Genomic DNA, 16,078 nt, shown 5'->3' on the forward strand with positions numbered 1-16,078 from the left:
TATAGGGGTATTTAGTCCTCCGACTGTGTCGAGGTGTCTAGGACGTGTTAGGTACATCCCACGGCTACTTCTAGTTGCGGTGTTAGTTTAGGGTTTACGGTCAGTACAGGTACCACCTACTCCTGAGAAAGTCTCTCATGCGGCTCCAAGGTCACCGGATCATAACATCTCACGATCTGAGTGTGACAGTCTCATAGAAATATATGAATCTGTAATGCTCAGGTCGGAACACACATAGTCAAACCATTCATTGCGGTCTGAGAGCCAAGGACGTCTGTATAGTCCCGGCTTGTGGGATCCCGGCATGCAGAGTGAGATCTGGCAACCCTCCAAAGCCCCATCGCTAAGGAAGAGCGAGATCTTGAGTGTTCTTGTGAGGTCTTGCACTAACCCAGTGCTACTGCACTGTTAGTAAGTGGTTACCGAATGCCAGGTACTGCTCAAAAAAATAAAGGGAACACTAAAATACCACATTTTAGATATCACTAAATGAAATATTCCAGTTGCAAATCTTTCTTCATTACATAGTGGAATGCGTTGAGAACAATAAAACAAAAATTATCAATGTAAATGAAAATTAATATCCCATGGAGATCTGGATTTGAGTTGATATTCAAATCCAAAGTGGAGAATCAAATTACAGGCTGATCCAAATTTAGTGGAAATGCCTCAAGACAAGGAAATGATGTTCAGTAGTGTGTGTGGCCTCCACGTGCCTGTACGACCTCCCTACAATGTCGGGACATGCTCCTGATGAGGCGGCAGATGTTCTCCTCAGGGATCTCTTCACAGGCCTGGATTAAAGCATCAGTCAACTCCTGGACAGCCTGTGGTGCAATGTGGTGTTGGTGGATGGAATGAGACATGATGTCTCAGATGTGCTCGATTGTATTCAAGTCTGGGGAACGGGCAAACCAGTCCATAGCATCAATGCCTTCATCATGCAGGAAAAGCTGACACACTTCAGCCACATGAGGCTAGTATTGTCATCCATCAGAAGCAACCCAGGGCCCACTGCACCTACATATGGTCTAACAATGGGTCTGAGGATCTCATCCCGGTACCTAATAGCAGTCTGGGTACCTCTGGCTAGCACATGGAGGACTGTGAGGTCCTCCAAAGGAATGCCCTCCCACACCATTACTGACCCACTGACAAACCAGTCATGCTAGAGGATGTTGCAGGCAGAACTTTCCAATTGGTATCTCAAGACTCTGTTGTCTGTCACATGTGCTCAGTGTGAACCTGTTCTCATCCATGAAGAGCACAAGGCGCCAATGTCGAATCTGCCAATCTTGGTGTTCTCTGGCAAATGCCAATCACCCTGCATGGAGTTGGACTGTAAGCACAACATTCACTTGTGGAAGTCGGTCCTCATACCAACCTCGTCGAGTCTGTTTCTGACAGTTTGAGCAGACACATGGATGTTAGTGGCCTGCTGGAGGTCATTTTGCAGAGCTCTGGCATTGCTCCTCCTTGCACAAAGGAGGAGGTAGCAGTAGTTGTTGCCCTCCTACGGCCCCCACCACGTCTACTGGTATCTGCCACAGATTGCATCGATGTGCCATCCTGCATGAGCTGCACTACCTGAGGCACTTCTCTGGGTTGTACTGTACATAATGCCTCATGCTACTATACTTCTAAGGATGAGAGCAATGACAAAATGCAAAAGTGACAAAAAGGATGAGAACAGAGAAATGGTCTGTTGTCACCACTTGTAGAACCACTCCTTTATAGGGGATGTCTTGCTAATTGACTATCACTTCTGTCTGTTCTATTTGCACAACAGGATAAATTGATTCATAGTGTTGCTTCATAACTGGACACTAATTTCACAAAAGTGTGATTGACTTGGAGTTACATTGTGTTGTTTAAGTGTTCCCTTTATTTTTTGAGCAGTGTAGTTTTCATCAGGCCACTAATGAAGCTAACAACAGCTGATTGGTGTGGAGGGGTGCAGGATGCCGGACTTTCATTAACCTTATATTTATGACCTATCCTAAGAATATATCATCAAAATATTACACTATCTATTGAACCTGTTCTACGCCCGGGTAGTGAGCATTTTTATCTGTAAATTTCTGGTGCCATTTTTTTTTTTTTTTTTCAAGACACTGTCTGCAAATTCGCACATACAGTGTCTTCAATAAAATGGGTCCGGAAAGCGCAGTATGCATTAAAAAAGTCAAATGTGGCTCCTTCCCTTTCTAAACCTGCAGTGCGCCCAAACATTAGTCATCCCCAACATACAGGGTATTCATGTACTCAGGAGAAATTGCATAAATGTTGGGTGAGAAATGGCACTCCAAATTTTGTGGTTACCCTTGTGAAAATAAAAATGGGTATAAAGTAAATTTGAAATGAAAAAAAAAAAAAAAAGTCATTTTTTTCCCTTTCACATTGCTTCAGTTCCTGTGAAGCATCGGAAGGGTTAATGAACTTCTTCAGCGCCTTGAGAGGTGCAGTTTTTAGACTGGTGTCACTTTTGGATATTTTCTTGTCATATAGACCCCTCAAAGTTACTTTAAATGTGATGTGGTCCCTAAAAAAGTTTTTTATTTAAATTTTGTTGTAAAAATGAGAAATCACTGGTCATTTTTTAACCCTTATAACTTCCTAACAAAAAACAATTGTTTCAAAAACTGTGCTGATATAAAAGTAGACATATGGGAAATGTTATTTATTAAATCAGAGAGGTATGTCACACAAAATAGTTAAGGGTATAAGAATTCAAAGTTAGAAAAATTGTGAAATTTTCAATAATTTTTTTTTCACTGATAAACACAAGTGATATCGAATACATTTTTAACCACTATTATAAAGCACAATATGCCACAAAAAAATGTATATATATCTCAGAACCAGTGGGATGTGGAGAAGCATTCCAGAGTTATTACCACATAAAGTGACAGTGGTCAGAATTGTAAAAATTGACCTGGTCATGAAGGTGCAAACAGCCTGTGGGGAAGCATGCAATTTTGTGTGGTCATCTCAGAGGTTTGCAGTATACAATTCACTTACAGCAGATCTATGGTTGAGGTCTCCATGACTGTAAATCTGTTCCATAGATGGAGGTTGTATCTGCAAAATATGCATGAATGTCTGGAAATTACCAATCCTTGGGGAGGTCTGTAGTTGTAGTTAGTTTGCTTATTATTGATATTATAATGAAAATACCTAATAAAATTCTGTAAAATATATTAGAGTGGACAACATAAATACGCAGAAACTTAGGAAAAATCACTTAGGAAAAATCATGCTTGCATAATAAGGCTGCCTCTGGTGAACATAAAAACACTACTCAAGTTATTTGTTGTTGGGTCTTTATTGAAGTTGTTCAGCAACAAAAATTCTGCAAGGAGAGACAAGGTCACAAAATCCAGGAATGTGGGAGTTGTCAAAGAGCTCCCATTCACCGGACCATCAGTACGTGCTATAATTTATATTATACATACACACATTAATTTATCTACCGTGATATCTGAAGCCATGTACAAAGCATTTTCAGACAAAACAAGGATAGTCCAATGACAGGATCCTATATGAGCTCTCAATATAAAGGAGTATGCACATACGGTAACTGGTTTTTCAGGCGGATTCTCCCTGAAAAAAAAGCTAAAACCCCTCAAAAACAAACATCAGCAGAGCAATGTGAAAATGATTTGCTGTGCATATGATCAATCTTTTACAGCTTCAACAGTTTTGGGTTTCAAAAGTCACGAAGTGGCTAAAAAGTGACCCATGCATTCTTCTGGTGGCACTATGCTATATATATGTTATTTAAACAAACAAAAAAAAAAAAAAAAAAAAAGAAAACTGCATCAGAAACTGCTGCAAAGTATGTAAAAGAAGGTGTCACTTTTCTTTAAGTGTCTTCCACTTCAAAAACAACATGGGTACGCCGGCACAGTGTACACGTACCATGCCTTACAAAACAAAACATGGGGTGGGGGGGTGGGGGGCTTAGCAGCCATATCTCCCACCAATAGACTAAAACAAATAACTAGTTGGTTGCTCATTAATTGGGCAGATGGCTTAATGCACCCCCCAAAAAATAAATAAATACAGGACTTAGATTTAAATGGTAAGGGGCTCCCCACCGATCTAATATATGGACATTCGTGCGAGAAGAAAAAAGAAGAAATGCGGGCACTCACCATCCGAAACTTATTCTTTATTCCAACATAGCATAAAATGCAGGACAGGCAGGGAAATGTATATCCACTAGACCTAGTGGATATACATTTCCCTGCCTGTCCTGCATTTTATGCTATGTTGGAATAAAGAATAAGTTTCGGATGGTGAGTGCCCGCATTTCTTCTTTTTTCTTCTCGCACGAATGACTTGGACTTTGTTTCAGCGAGAGCACCCGATATCCTATAGCTTCTGGTAACAAGTCGGGATTGATGTTGTTTAGGTGGTAGAACCAGCTGTTGGTGCGGTCATTTTTTACTCTATTTTTTGGTAATATATGGACATGTTTGACCGTATGAACATCTCCTATAATTCAGGTGATCAAGTTTTAGAAATTAATGTCATTTACATTAACTGGTGCAGACAAGAAGTAGAAGTGCTCTCAGACTCCAGACCCAACACTTCTTTTCACTCCAGACACGATGGGATTGTTGGCTATGACCATGTCCTCCACTAATAAGAATGTGACCCCTTTAATATATAGAGATCTGAGCACTAAATACAGTAATTGTACAAGTATGAATAAGAGTCAGAACAGCAGAACAAGCTTTATATAATTTGATCATACAATAAGTATAGAAAAATATTGTAAAGACAGCTCCGACAGCAGGAATAAATAAAAGTATAATAAAAAGGAACCTACAACAAACAGAATCACATAGGAGGGAAGTTACACAACTTTATTAGCAAAAGGTCCTAGACAAGGATTATAGGGTTAAGCAAATTATCGCAAGTCATCCGATGTGAACATGCCCTTAGCTCTGCGCAGTATGGAGTCCTTGTTGGCATCATATGGGTGCTCCTTAGATGGGATTTCAAGCACGGCTGGAATGGAGACGTTGTGAGCATCAATAGCATGCCGGATCATCTCAGCAATGAACTGGTTAATCAGGATAATTCCAATATCTTCACGCTGTAGAAAACTCCTGGGTAAAGCGGAAGAAAAGAAACCCAGCTATAAATTCAACTGCATCTATAATACTACTACTTTGACTTTAATGGGGTATCCTGCCCTAGAAAATATATACAGTAGGTGATTAAATAAACGAGACTCACTTCTCTCCTCCGACCATCCATCACTGGCGCTCGGGTGGGGGCCCTCTAGGCTATGTGCACACGCAGCGGATTTGATGCTGCAGATCCACAGCAGTTTTCCCATGAGGTGTACAGTACCATGTAAACCTATAAAAAACAAAACCCACAGTGCCCATGCTGCGGAAACAAACGTGCGGAAACGCAGCAGTATATATTCCACAGCATGTCAATTCTTTGTGTGGATTCCGCAGCGGTTTACACCTGCTCCATAATAGGAATCCGCAGGTGTAAAGCCGCAGTGGAATCCGCACAAAAACCGTGGTAAATCCGCACTGCGATTTACTGGCGGATTTACCAAAATCAGTGCGGAAAAATCAGGCACACCATTTCGCAGCGTGTGCACATAGCCTTATGTCTTTGGTTACAGTGGTCACGTGCCTGACAAAGACAGAGAAAACTTCTGGAGAATCAGCGATGGTTGGATGGGGGACAGAAGAGAGTATAGATTATTTAATCACATTTGCTGAAGTTCTAAAAAGTAAAGCAAGAGTTAAAAGTCTGTTTACATGCACCAACCAATGGTATGATACGATTGCCGAATGTTAAATAGCTTGTTTACACAGGCAGACCAAATTTAATGACTTGCACTGAACGATCTGTAAGAGAATGTGTACACGTTGCGGATTTGGATGCAGATTTTTCAGCACAGAATCCGCATCACTTGGTAGAAAACACAGGCCAAAATGGTTGCGGATTTAATGCGGAATTTATGCGGATTACCTTGCGATTGATGTGCCTTACTCAATGTATAGTCAATGGATGCAGAAACGCTGTGTTTCCACACAAAGAATTGACATGCTGCGGAAAATAAACAGCTGCGTTTCTGCGCGGAATTTTCCGCAGCATGTGCACTGCGGTTTTTGTTTTCCATAGGTTTACATGGTACTGTACAATGCATGGAAAACTGCTGAGGATCCGCAGGGCCAAATCCGCAATGTGTGCACATACCCCAATAGATCACTCAGTGCACATTGGCTACCATTGTTTTAGGCCAGTCTCACACGTCCAGATAATTCCGGTACCGGAGAAAACGTGGCACATCAGTGTGCCACATGTGCTGCAGCCGTGTGACGCCTGAGGACCACATGGACTGTGCAGGAGAGACAGCGCTACAGTAAGCGCTGTCCCCAGCGTGTGGTGCTGAAGGCGGCATTCATCTCTTGTCCCCTGCAGCGCTCGCAGGAGAGAAGAGATGAAAAATTTTTTTTTTATTTATTTTTTGTTAAAAATAAAGTTTGGGGTCACCTCCTGGGCACCCGCCTGCTTGCAGAGAAATACTCACCCAGCTCCCGCGATGCCTCCTCTCAGCGCCGGCAGCTTGTCCTGTGTGAGCGGTCACGTGGTACCGCTCATTACAGTGATGAATATGTGGCTCCACCCCTATTGGAGGAGCCGCATATTAATCACTAATGAGCGGTACCATGTGACCGCTCACACAGCACAAGCTGCCGGCGCTGAGAGGAGACATCTCGGGAGCTGGGTGAGTATTTCTCTGCAAGCGGGCGGGTGCGCGGGAGGTGACCCCAAACTTTATTTTTAACAAAAAAAACTTGATCTTTCATCCCTTCTCTCCTGCAAGCGCCGCTTTCAGCCAAGCAGGACAGAAGGGATGAATGCCGGCTTCAGCACCACACGCAGGGGACAGCGCTAAACTGTAGCGCTGTTTCTCCTGCAGCGGGACGTGCACACAGAGGAGAGTGCACACTGTTCTCCGTGTGCACATGTGCGGGACGCTTTGCGGACCGTGCTGCCGGAGAAAAGCGGACATGTCTCACTGATTTGCAGACGGACACACCGTCCGTGAAAACACGCAGGCATGTGCATAGACCCATTCATTTGAATGGGCCTACGTGTGTCAGTGTCTCCGTTACGTGAGAAAACTGTCACTACACGTACCGGAGCCACTGACGTGTGAAACTGGCCTTAGGCATCACAGCCCCCAATACATCGAGTTTTCAGGATTTCCGTAGAATTGCACAGGTGAGAGAACCTACAGAAATGTCTGCTGCCCTGATAATAATACCATCACATGTGCAATGCCAAGGAAATTCTGAAGACATGATCGGTTGGGGCCTTAAGTATTGCAGTTTGGGAAACACTATCTAGGCCGGGCGAGTCCTGTTTACACAGGACAATATGCTGCCGAAAATGATGAGCTTTTGTTTCAACCAATGAGTGTTTAGCTTGTTCATGTGATCTGAGGCCCATTTACACTGCAAAATAATTGTGAAATGAGCAAGTTAAAAATTTCATTTTAAGTGTAAGTGAAGCTTTAAAGGGATGCTTCAGTAAAAACAAGTTATCACTCATCAACGAGACAGGCAATAACTTGTTTGGCGGGTGCCCAACCACTGGACCGGCACTGACCGGCAGAAGGAGGCACCCATTATCCCCATTAAAATAGAGCAGCAATGTGCAATGATTGATCAGTGCTCAAGTCATTTCCTGTGGGGCTGCAGAGTACTTGGCTTTATCTGCCAGACCCATAGAGAATGAATGGAGTGGCGATTGGGCATCTGATGTGCAGCTCCATTTTAACTATGATTAAAGTGCCCCGTTCTACCAATCGGTGCGGGTCTCTGCAATTAGACTCCCACCAGTCAATAACTTATCTCCTACCCAGGGATTCAATAGAACCTGTTTTCACCGGGGAACCTTTTAAAGGGAACCTGTCACCCCCCCAGGCGTTTGAAACTAAAAGAGCCACCTTGTGCAGCAGTAATGCTGCATTCTGAAAAGGTGGCTCTTTTAGTTCTGGGTGCTGTAACTGCAGAAATAATCCGTTTTGTAATTTGTCAGAAAATACCTTTCTTCAGTCAAGAAGGCAGGCGTTTCCCCCCTGCTGCAGACGCCACACAGCTGTCACTCAAGTCTTCTTGGCGCCGGGCGCCGCCTCTTCAGCGCGGTTTTGAAATGAGCCTGGGGGGGTGACAGGTTCCCTTTAAGGCTAAGTTCACACTTGCATGTTGCTGGTTGCGTATGTCGTCCCTTACGCTCCGCCTACTTCCCTATCTTTAACATTGGGTACACAGAGACATGCGTTGTAGGCGGAGTTTTGATGTGCCCGGCGACCGCACGGGAACGCAAAAAGTTGCATTCCCGTGTGGTCGGCGAGCTTGTCAAAACCCCGCATCCGGATACAACGCATATCCCTGCGTATCCAATGTTAAAGATAGGTACGCAACACGTAGGCGGAGCTTAAGGGAGGACATACGCAGCCATCTGCAGACCAGCCACAAGCAAGTGTGAACTTAACCTAAGAGAGTTGTCTGATCAGCTGCGGGGACTTGGCAACTTCTGCATCCTGTGGGGAGTGCTACTACATTGTGGCACAGAAATGGCAGTTCTTGTAGTACTAGGGAATCACCAGGACACCGGAATGGGAGTCACCCCTACATAGCAACTGGCCACTTTGGCTCACTAGGGTCTCGGGTGTGAGACCCGCTATATGACATAAACGTGTCATCGTCATGAGCAAGCCCCTTTGTTTTCACCATGCAGAATAGAGAAAAACATGTGAAAACAGCTGGAAGAAAAAGTGACGCGGCACCGAAATGAGGGTCAGTATTTTAGATCAGCCTACAGCAATCATTTCATGTAACAATGTGGATTCATGAAGTGACTAGTGGCTCACGGAAACGAGAAGCAGGCAGCGGACACCACAGTCCGGCTCAGGGCAGATATTCCCTACACCCGCAGGACGGTGTTTGCAGTAAACAGGCCTCTGCTTGGGTGAGAAACATACAGGGAGGAAAATGGGTGGAAAATCAGCGTCCAGGCCTGCGGCTCATGTGACCCTCAGAAAGAGGAAGAGGCCAAAGCCAGCACCTCTGCTGTGTGAGCCGTCACATGTATGAAGCTACCAGGATGGGGGGCCTATGCTCAGACCCCAGAGACCACCACTGCACTATTACACATGGCAGCCATGGGACACAGAATAACAACCACAGACACCTGGAGGGCACACTGGGACACCAGTCAGCTCTACCAAGCCCCCACCACAGAAGGCGGCCTGTGTGTAGTGGTCTCCACAGAAGAGCACAGTGCCGACACATAATGTATCCCTTTAAGCGGCTACTACCTACTGTCACGATACAGCACAACATACGGTCACGGTGCAGTCTCTCACCTGAAAGTCTCCTCTATTTCCGTCACGCTCGTCTCCTTCTCCACCACCAGGAAATTCGGCTTGCGGTTTTTGTTGAGCTCCCCGATTCCCCCCAGCAAGAAGCCGGTGCAGGTGTCCTCATCCCCGATCACCGCGATCAGCTTCCCCCGTGCAAGGCCGCCCGCCATGTCGCCTGCTTCTGTCAGTCCCTGACTGCTCACAGCTTCTTCTTCACAGAGCCTAGCGCCTCCTGTCTGTCATGTGACCAGCGCGTCAGGTGACACCGAGGGGCGGAGCTGCGGTCCGTTACTGGGGGAGAGGGAGCGGCAGACTTGAGCGGATGGTGTCAGTCGGCGGCGGGTTCCTCAGTGTGAAGGTCACACGCTTGTGACAGAGGAGCCGGCCGCCTGTGCGTCTCCCAGTCGTATAGCTGGCACTGTAGTGTGTGCGTTCTAGCCGCAGCAGGTGTGACCTGTGCGTACAGCTGCGTACACCTCCTCATACAGGCCGTCAGGCCCACTTGAGGAACTAGAAGAGAGTGTCATCAACTGTTAGCAATCATAGCTCCAAAAACGTGGCAAAATATTGAAGTGCTATGTTGTTTGCAGCAAAAAAAAGCGACGTGCACAGGATCGGTATTTGGAGAGTTTTGTTTTTGTTTTTTTTTACCTCAGAGGTCAGCATTTTACCACAGTGTTTGGAGAGGTTTGTTGTTTTTTTTTTTACCTCAGTATGAGTCACTATTTTACCTCAGTATTTGTAAGCCAAAATCATGAGAGGAACAATCGGGAAAAGTATAATAGAAACACGTCACCACTTCTGTATTTTTCGCGCACTCCTGGTTTTGGCTTTCAAATACTGAGGTAAAAAATAATGACCAAATATTCAACATGTGACTGCAGCCTTAGGGTATGTGTACACGTTGCAGATTTGACAGTGGCATTTTCTGTGCAGATTCTGCATTTCTTGGCAGAAAACGCTGGTCAGAATCTGCGCCTTTTTTTGGTATGTGCACACGTTACAGATTTTTGTGCCGATATCTTCCTTTTTTTACCCCTGCAGTTTTCTATCATTGAATGGGTGCAGAAACGCAGCAGATCTGCACAAATAATTGACATGGTCCTTTTTTGAAGCTGCTGCGTTGTCCTTGCTTATTTTTCTGCACCATTAACACAGCGGGTTTCTTTGCCATTGATTTACATTGTACTGTAAATCACTTGCAGATCGGCAGCGTTTCTGCGCGGAAAAAAAAAGCAGCAGATCTGCAGGAAATCTGCAATGTGTGCACATACCCTTAGGGTATGTTCACATCAGGCGTTTTTGTAGCGCGCTTACACCATTTATTTGGTACATGAACAACACAGTGTTTTACATTCCCAGCATAATCAATGAGATTTCTGATATCTTCTGCACAAGTCCATCAAGCTCAACAAATTACCCAATCAAGAGGAAGGGGAACCCCATGAGGCAGATGATATTTATTGGGGGAAATTCCCTCGCTCCTCCATATGGGGATCGGACTAGTTCCCTGGATCTGCCTATCACACAATCCAGTGCCCATAACCTGCAATATTATATTCATCAAGAAAGGCATCCAGGCCTACTTGAGTAGTGAATTAGCCATTACATCACAAGTCAGAGGGGTCCATAGTCTCACTGCTCTTACAGTAGAGAATCTGCGTCTCTGATATAACTGTCTTTTCTTCAGATGTAGAGGATGCCTTAGCTATTCATCTATGTGGCTTCTGACAGGCCACTGATCCCTCACTGACTTGCACCCTATTTTACATAATGAATATTATATATATTGAAAAAAAATATCACCTGCAGCAGGCAGGTGGGGGCTCTGCAGCATGAGCGCATGTATAATGTGCATTTAATTATTTTATTTGATGCTATAAAAATGTAAGGGAAAAAAAGTGACCTATACATCATCAAAAGATCTAGTTAACATACAACAATAGGATGAGCTACATTTCGCATGCTGAATTACATGCTGAGGTTTTTAAATACTGTGCGTTCTTCCTCACGAGATTACTAAAAGAAATGGAATCTGCTGGAGAAGATGAATAAAGATTTTGCTTTATTTCAAAACCAATGTTATTGATCAAATTTTTCCCCTACAAAATGTAGGGAAGAGGGATCCGGATTGTTAGGTAGTCTCCCTCAGCAGCAGATTATCTACAGGCAAAACAGACTGGATATGTTAGAAATTTAATCCGTTTAGCCACTTACCATCAGCCTTTTAGCCTTTTTCCATTCTCTTCTTCCAAGAGCTAAATTAACGCTTTTTCTTACGATGAGATGTTACTTTGAAAGACCCTATATAATTTACTGCTAATAATGTACAGTAAAACAAAGGTGAATTCTCAGCCACATTTAATATTTATAGTGTTATTATTACAGCAAAAGCAAATTGATATTACTGGTCTGATTTTGCATTAAAAAAATAAATATATACATTTCTATCACTATAATTTAAGATCCATATCTAATTTTTCTCGTGGCGCCATATAATGACTTACTTTCTGCATGGCCAACTGCAGTTTTTTCAGTACCCACTTCAGGGTACATTGTGCTTTATATTTCATTTTTAATTAAGAGGGTGAAGGGAGCGGAAAAAAGCAATAACCTAGATTTGTTCTCTACAATGTTCATTGACATTTTCAGACATGGCAACAACAACAAAAATTAAACAGAACAGGAAAAGTCAGGGAAAGAGATTTAAACCTTTTCAATTTTGCAGTTTATTTCTTTAGCTGTTCTTGAACCGGTGACTAGAGATGAACCACCTCCCTAGTGTTCGGGTTCGGTTCGTCGAACAGAGAGATGTTCGCCGAACTGTTCGACGAACACCGTCGAACCCATTGAAACCAATGGCAGGCAAACACAAACACATACAAACACATGGAAAACACATAGAAAACACCTTAAAAGGTGTCCAAAAGCTGACAAACTGCTCAGAAGACACAACAAACACATGGAAAAGTCACAACTACACATAGTCATGCGAAAAGAAAAGAGGTGGATGAGTAAAAGGAGGAGGAGACACAGATATAGGCATGTCATGCCCTTCTAAAGTTAAGAAAGGCTGGAGTAAAAATCTAAACTCACTCTACCAAAACCCAGACGTCTTGACAAAAAAAAAAGAAATATCTTTAGGTAGAATGGCGGCGGGTCCATTCAGAACACTTTCCCTAGAAGACGTAGTGGTACCCCTGTTGGGAGTTGTGGCAAAAAATGAACCCAATACATTCAGACTAATCCACCATTTGTCATATCCAAGGGGCAGGTCAGTAAACGACAACATCGACGCGGAACCAAGTACAGTACTATGTACTGTACCTCCTTTGACGAGGCAATCAGGTGGGTCAAGAAGTTGGGAAGGGGCACCCTAACGACCAAAACAGACATTGAGGGGGCATTCTGGTTACTACCTGTGCCTCCGAATAGTGTCCTCCCATTGGGCTGCTTCTGTGAAGGAGCATACTACATAGATCGCTGTTTGCCCATGGGGTGCTCCATATCCTGCTCACTATTTGAGGCGTTTAGTTGCTTCCTCGAATGTGTCGTCATGGACGTTTGTAAGGCGGCACATATCCATTACCTCGACGACTTCTTATGCCTGGGCCCAAAAGATTCGCCACAGTGTGAAAACACGCGGTAGTCCACCTGTGAGAAGGAGAGAGCTGGAGGGAGAGTTGACACCCCAGAGCCGAGGGGTTAGATTGAGAAAGAAAGAAGGCGGTGTAGCTTGCTTCATGGGTGGGGTACTCTGCCGAGTAGCAGAAATTGCTACTAGGCCCAAAAGGATTTCCTGGGCCAGATGCCGTTACAAAATAGTAGTTAGGTAAACAGGCGGTGTAGCTTGCTTCATGGGTGGGGTACGCTGCTGAGTTGCACCAAATTCTACTAGGCCCAAAAGGATTTACTGGGCTAGATGCCGTTACAAAATAGTAGTTAGGTAAACAGGCGGTGTAGCTTGCTTCATGGGTGGGGTTTGCTGCTGAGTAGCACTAAATTCTACTAGGCCCAAAAGGATTTCCTGGGCTAGATGCCGTTACAAAATAGTAGTTAGGTAAACAGGCGGTGTAGCTTGCTTCATGGTTGAAGTACGCTGCTGAGTAGCACCAAATTCTACTAGGCCCCAAAGGATTTCCTGGGCCAGATGCTGTTAAAAATAGTACTTAGGTAAACAGGCGGTGTAGCTTGCTTCATGGGTGGGGTACGCTGCTGAGTTGCAGAAAATTCTACTAGGCCCCAAAGGATTTCCTGGGCCAGATGCTGTTAAAAATAATACTTAGGTAAACAGGCGGTGGGTGGCTGGCTACTCTGCTGACTAGCAGACACTGAAGCTTTGGAGCAGACCTCTGAATCCCAGGCCATATTATGAGTAAACAACTCTGCAGACGACCCCACCCACCTGGAATGGCAACATCATGTAAAACTCAGCAAGGAGACTAAATCAAAGAGTCTCCATTTTTTCCAAAAATTCAGCCACAGACACCACTTAAGTGGCATTTCGCCAGAGTTTTTTAAAACGGTTGGTGAGGTGATTTTCAAAAATCATCAAGCTTTTAGTCTCCCCAAGATGACACAGGGGTAGAAAAGTCTTTGCGGATCCAGGATTTGTTCATCTTGATGAACGTTAGTCTGTCTACATTGTCACTGGACAGGCGCGTGCGCTTATCTGTCAGCACACCACCAGCAGCGCTGAACACACGTTCAGAGAGAACGCTGGCTGCGGGGCACGAAAAGATCTCCAAGGCATGAGTGGCGAGCTCAGGCCATTTTTCAAGATTGGAAGCCCAAAATGAGCAAGGGTCCAAGTTCCACAGTCATGGCATCGATGTTAACTTGGAGATACTCTTGTACCATCCTCTCTAGGCGTTGGCTGTGCGTCAGACATCTTGTCTCCTGTGGCCTTGCAAAGGATGGTCTAAAAAAATCTTGAAACGATTGGAAAAAATTGCTGTTACCATCAGATACGATGTTACTGTTACGGTTTGAGTGATGACTCGATAGTCCCACGGTTGGCAAGTTAGAACTCAGAGATTCACTACGTGCACCACTGGTGTTTTGTGGAAAAGCAGATGTTAGATTCTGTAACAGTCTCTGCTGATACTCCGGCATGCGTGAATCCCTTTCTATGGCAGGAATTATTTCGCCAAATTTGCTTTTGTACCGGGGATCTAAGAGTGTGGCAACCCAGTAGTCGGCATTACTTCGGATTCTGACAATCCGAGGGTCATGTTGCAGGTAGTGCAGCAAGAAGGAACTCGTGTCTTGCGCATCCAGGAGGACCAAGTCCTTGTTGTCTTGGTGGTGGCGAGGTGAGAATCATGCTTCCATCGTCTGCCCTTTCCCCCCAACCTCGCACAACAAAAATTTGATCAAGGACCTCATCTGATGAGTCTTCCATGCCCAGCGCCAGTTCGTCCTCCTCTTCTTCCTCGCCTCCTGCACCTTCCTCAACAGTTTGGCTGCTACCATGTGCCCTCGGTAATCCCTCTCCCCCAGCCTCCAATGCCAGCCGCCTTGGTGCTGCCAATCTTCTTGACCTTGGAGATATGATCCCTTCTGCATACGACTCCTCCTGTTCCTCCTCCTCCTCCTCTTGTTCCACCACCTGACTCCGAACACTGTGTAAGGTGTGCTCCAGCATGTAAATCACCGGAATGGTCATGCTGATAATGGCATCGTCAGCACTAAGCATTTTCTTTGCTATTTCAAAACTGTGCAGAAGGGTGCATAGGTCCCTGATCTGAGACCACTCCTGCAGCATGATTTGCCCCACCTCTTGATCTCGTTGGCCCAGGCTATACGTCATAACGTATTGCACCAGGGCTCGTCGGTGCTGCCACAGTCGCTGCAACATGTGCAGAGTTGAATTCCACCATGTGGGCACATCGCATTTCAGCCGGTGAACTGGCAGGCCCAACGACTTCTGTAGAGATGCAAGTCATCGAGCTGCAGGATGCAAATGGCGGAAGTGAGCACACAGTGACCGTGCCCTCTGCAGAAGCCCATCTAGTCCGGGATAGTGGGATAAAAAGTGCTGGACAACAAGGTTCAAAACGTGAGCCATACAAGGCACGTGTGTGACATTGCCCCGGCGAAGGGCTGCACCCAGGTTTGCAGCATTGTCGCACACGGCCTTCCCTGGCTGCAGGTTGAGTGGAGACAACCATTGATGGAACTCGGTCTCCAGAGCTGACCACAACTCCTCAGCTGTGTGACTCACATTTCCCAGACATTTCAATGTAAACACTGCCTGATGCCGTTGAGCCCTGGTGACAGCATAGTGAGGAGGTGTGCAGGATTCCTTCTGCGCAGTTACAACGTGGGTGGCATTACCAGACAGGCTTTGGGTGCAGGTGGAGGACCGAGAGGAGGTTGAGGAGGCAGAAGCAGTGGAGGAACTTCTAGATACAGAGTATCGACGAGCAACTCGTGGGGATGGCAAGACTTGGACAGCAGCCCCTTCTCCTGATGTCGCCGTAGTTACCCAGTGCCCAGTCACCGACATGTAACGCCCCTGTCCATGTCTACTCGTCCAAGTGTCTGTGGTGAAATGCACCCTGTCACACAGAGTTTCTCAAGGAAGCGGTGATGTTGTGTGTGACATGCTGGTGTAGCGCAGGCACAGCTTTCTTTGAGAAGTAGTGGTGACTGGGCATC

The 16,078-nt window shown here is 45.2% G+C and overlaps 1 protein-coding gene across 1 annotated transcript; it reads right to left on the reverse strand.

Moving 5' to 3' along the window:
* Positions 1–3,794: 3,794 nt before the first annotated feature.
* Positions 3,795–9,645, reverse strand: ATP6V1F (ATPase H+ transporting V1 subunit F). Its single transcript, XM_077264384.1, has 2 exons — positions 9,419–9,645; positions 3,795–5,120 (listed from the first exon to the last, which is right to left on the reverse strand). The coding sequence occupies exons 1-2, from the start codon at positions 9,583–9,585 to the stop codon at positions 4,919–4,921; spliced, it is 369 nt and encodes a 122-aa protein (XP_077120499.1). The 5' UTR covers positions 9,586–9,645; the 3' UTR covers positions 3,795–4,918.
* Positions 9,646–16,078: the final 6,433 nt, after the last annotated feature.

The sequence above is a fragment of the Ranitomeya variabilis genome, chromosome 5 (assembly GCF_051348905.1).
Source record: "Ranitomeya variabilis isolate aRanVar5 chromosome 5, aRanVar5.hap1, whole genome shotgun sequence".
In the NCBI taxonomy this organism is placed as follows: domain Eukaryota; kingdom Metazoa; phylum Chordata; class Amphibia; order Anura; family Dendrobatidae; genus Ranitomeya; species Ranitomeya variabilis.

What these genes read in the sequence shown, in the direction of transcription:
- ATP6V1F (XM_077264384.1), bottom strand. Translation starts at nt 9,585, where the DNA reads ATGGCGGGCGGCCTTGCACGGGGGAAGCTGATCGCGGTGATCGGGGAT. An exon ending in GAAATAGAGGAGACTTTCAG is followed by an intron (nt 5,121 to 9,418) that starts GTGAGAGACTGC and finishes CGCTTTACCCAG; the next exon opens with GAGTTTTCTACAGCGTGAAG.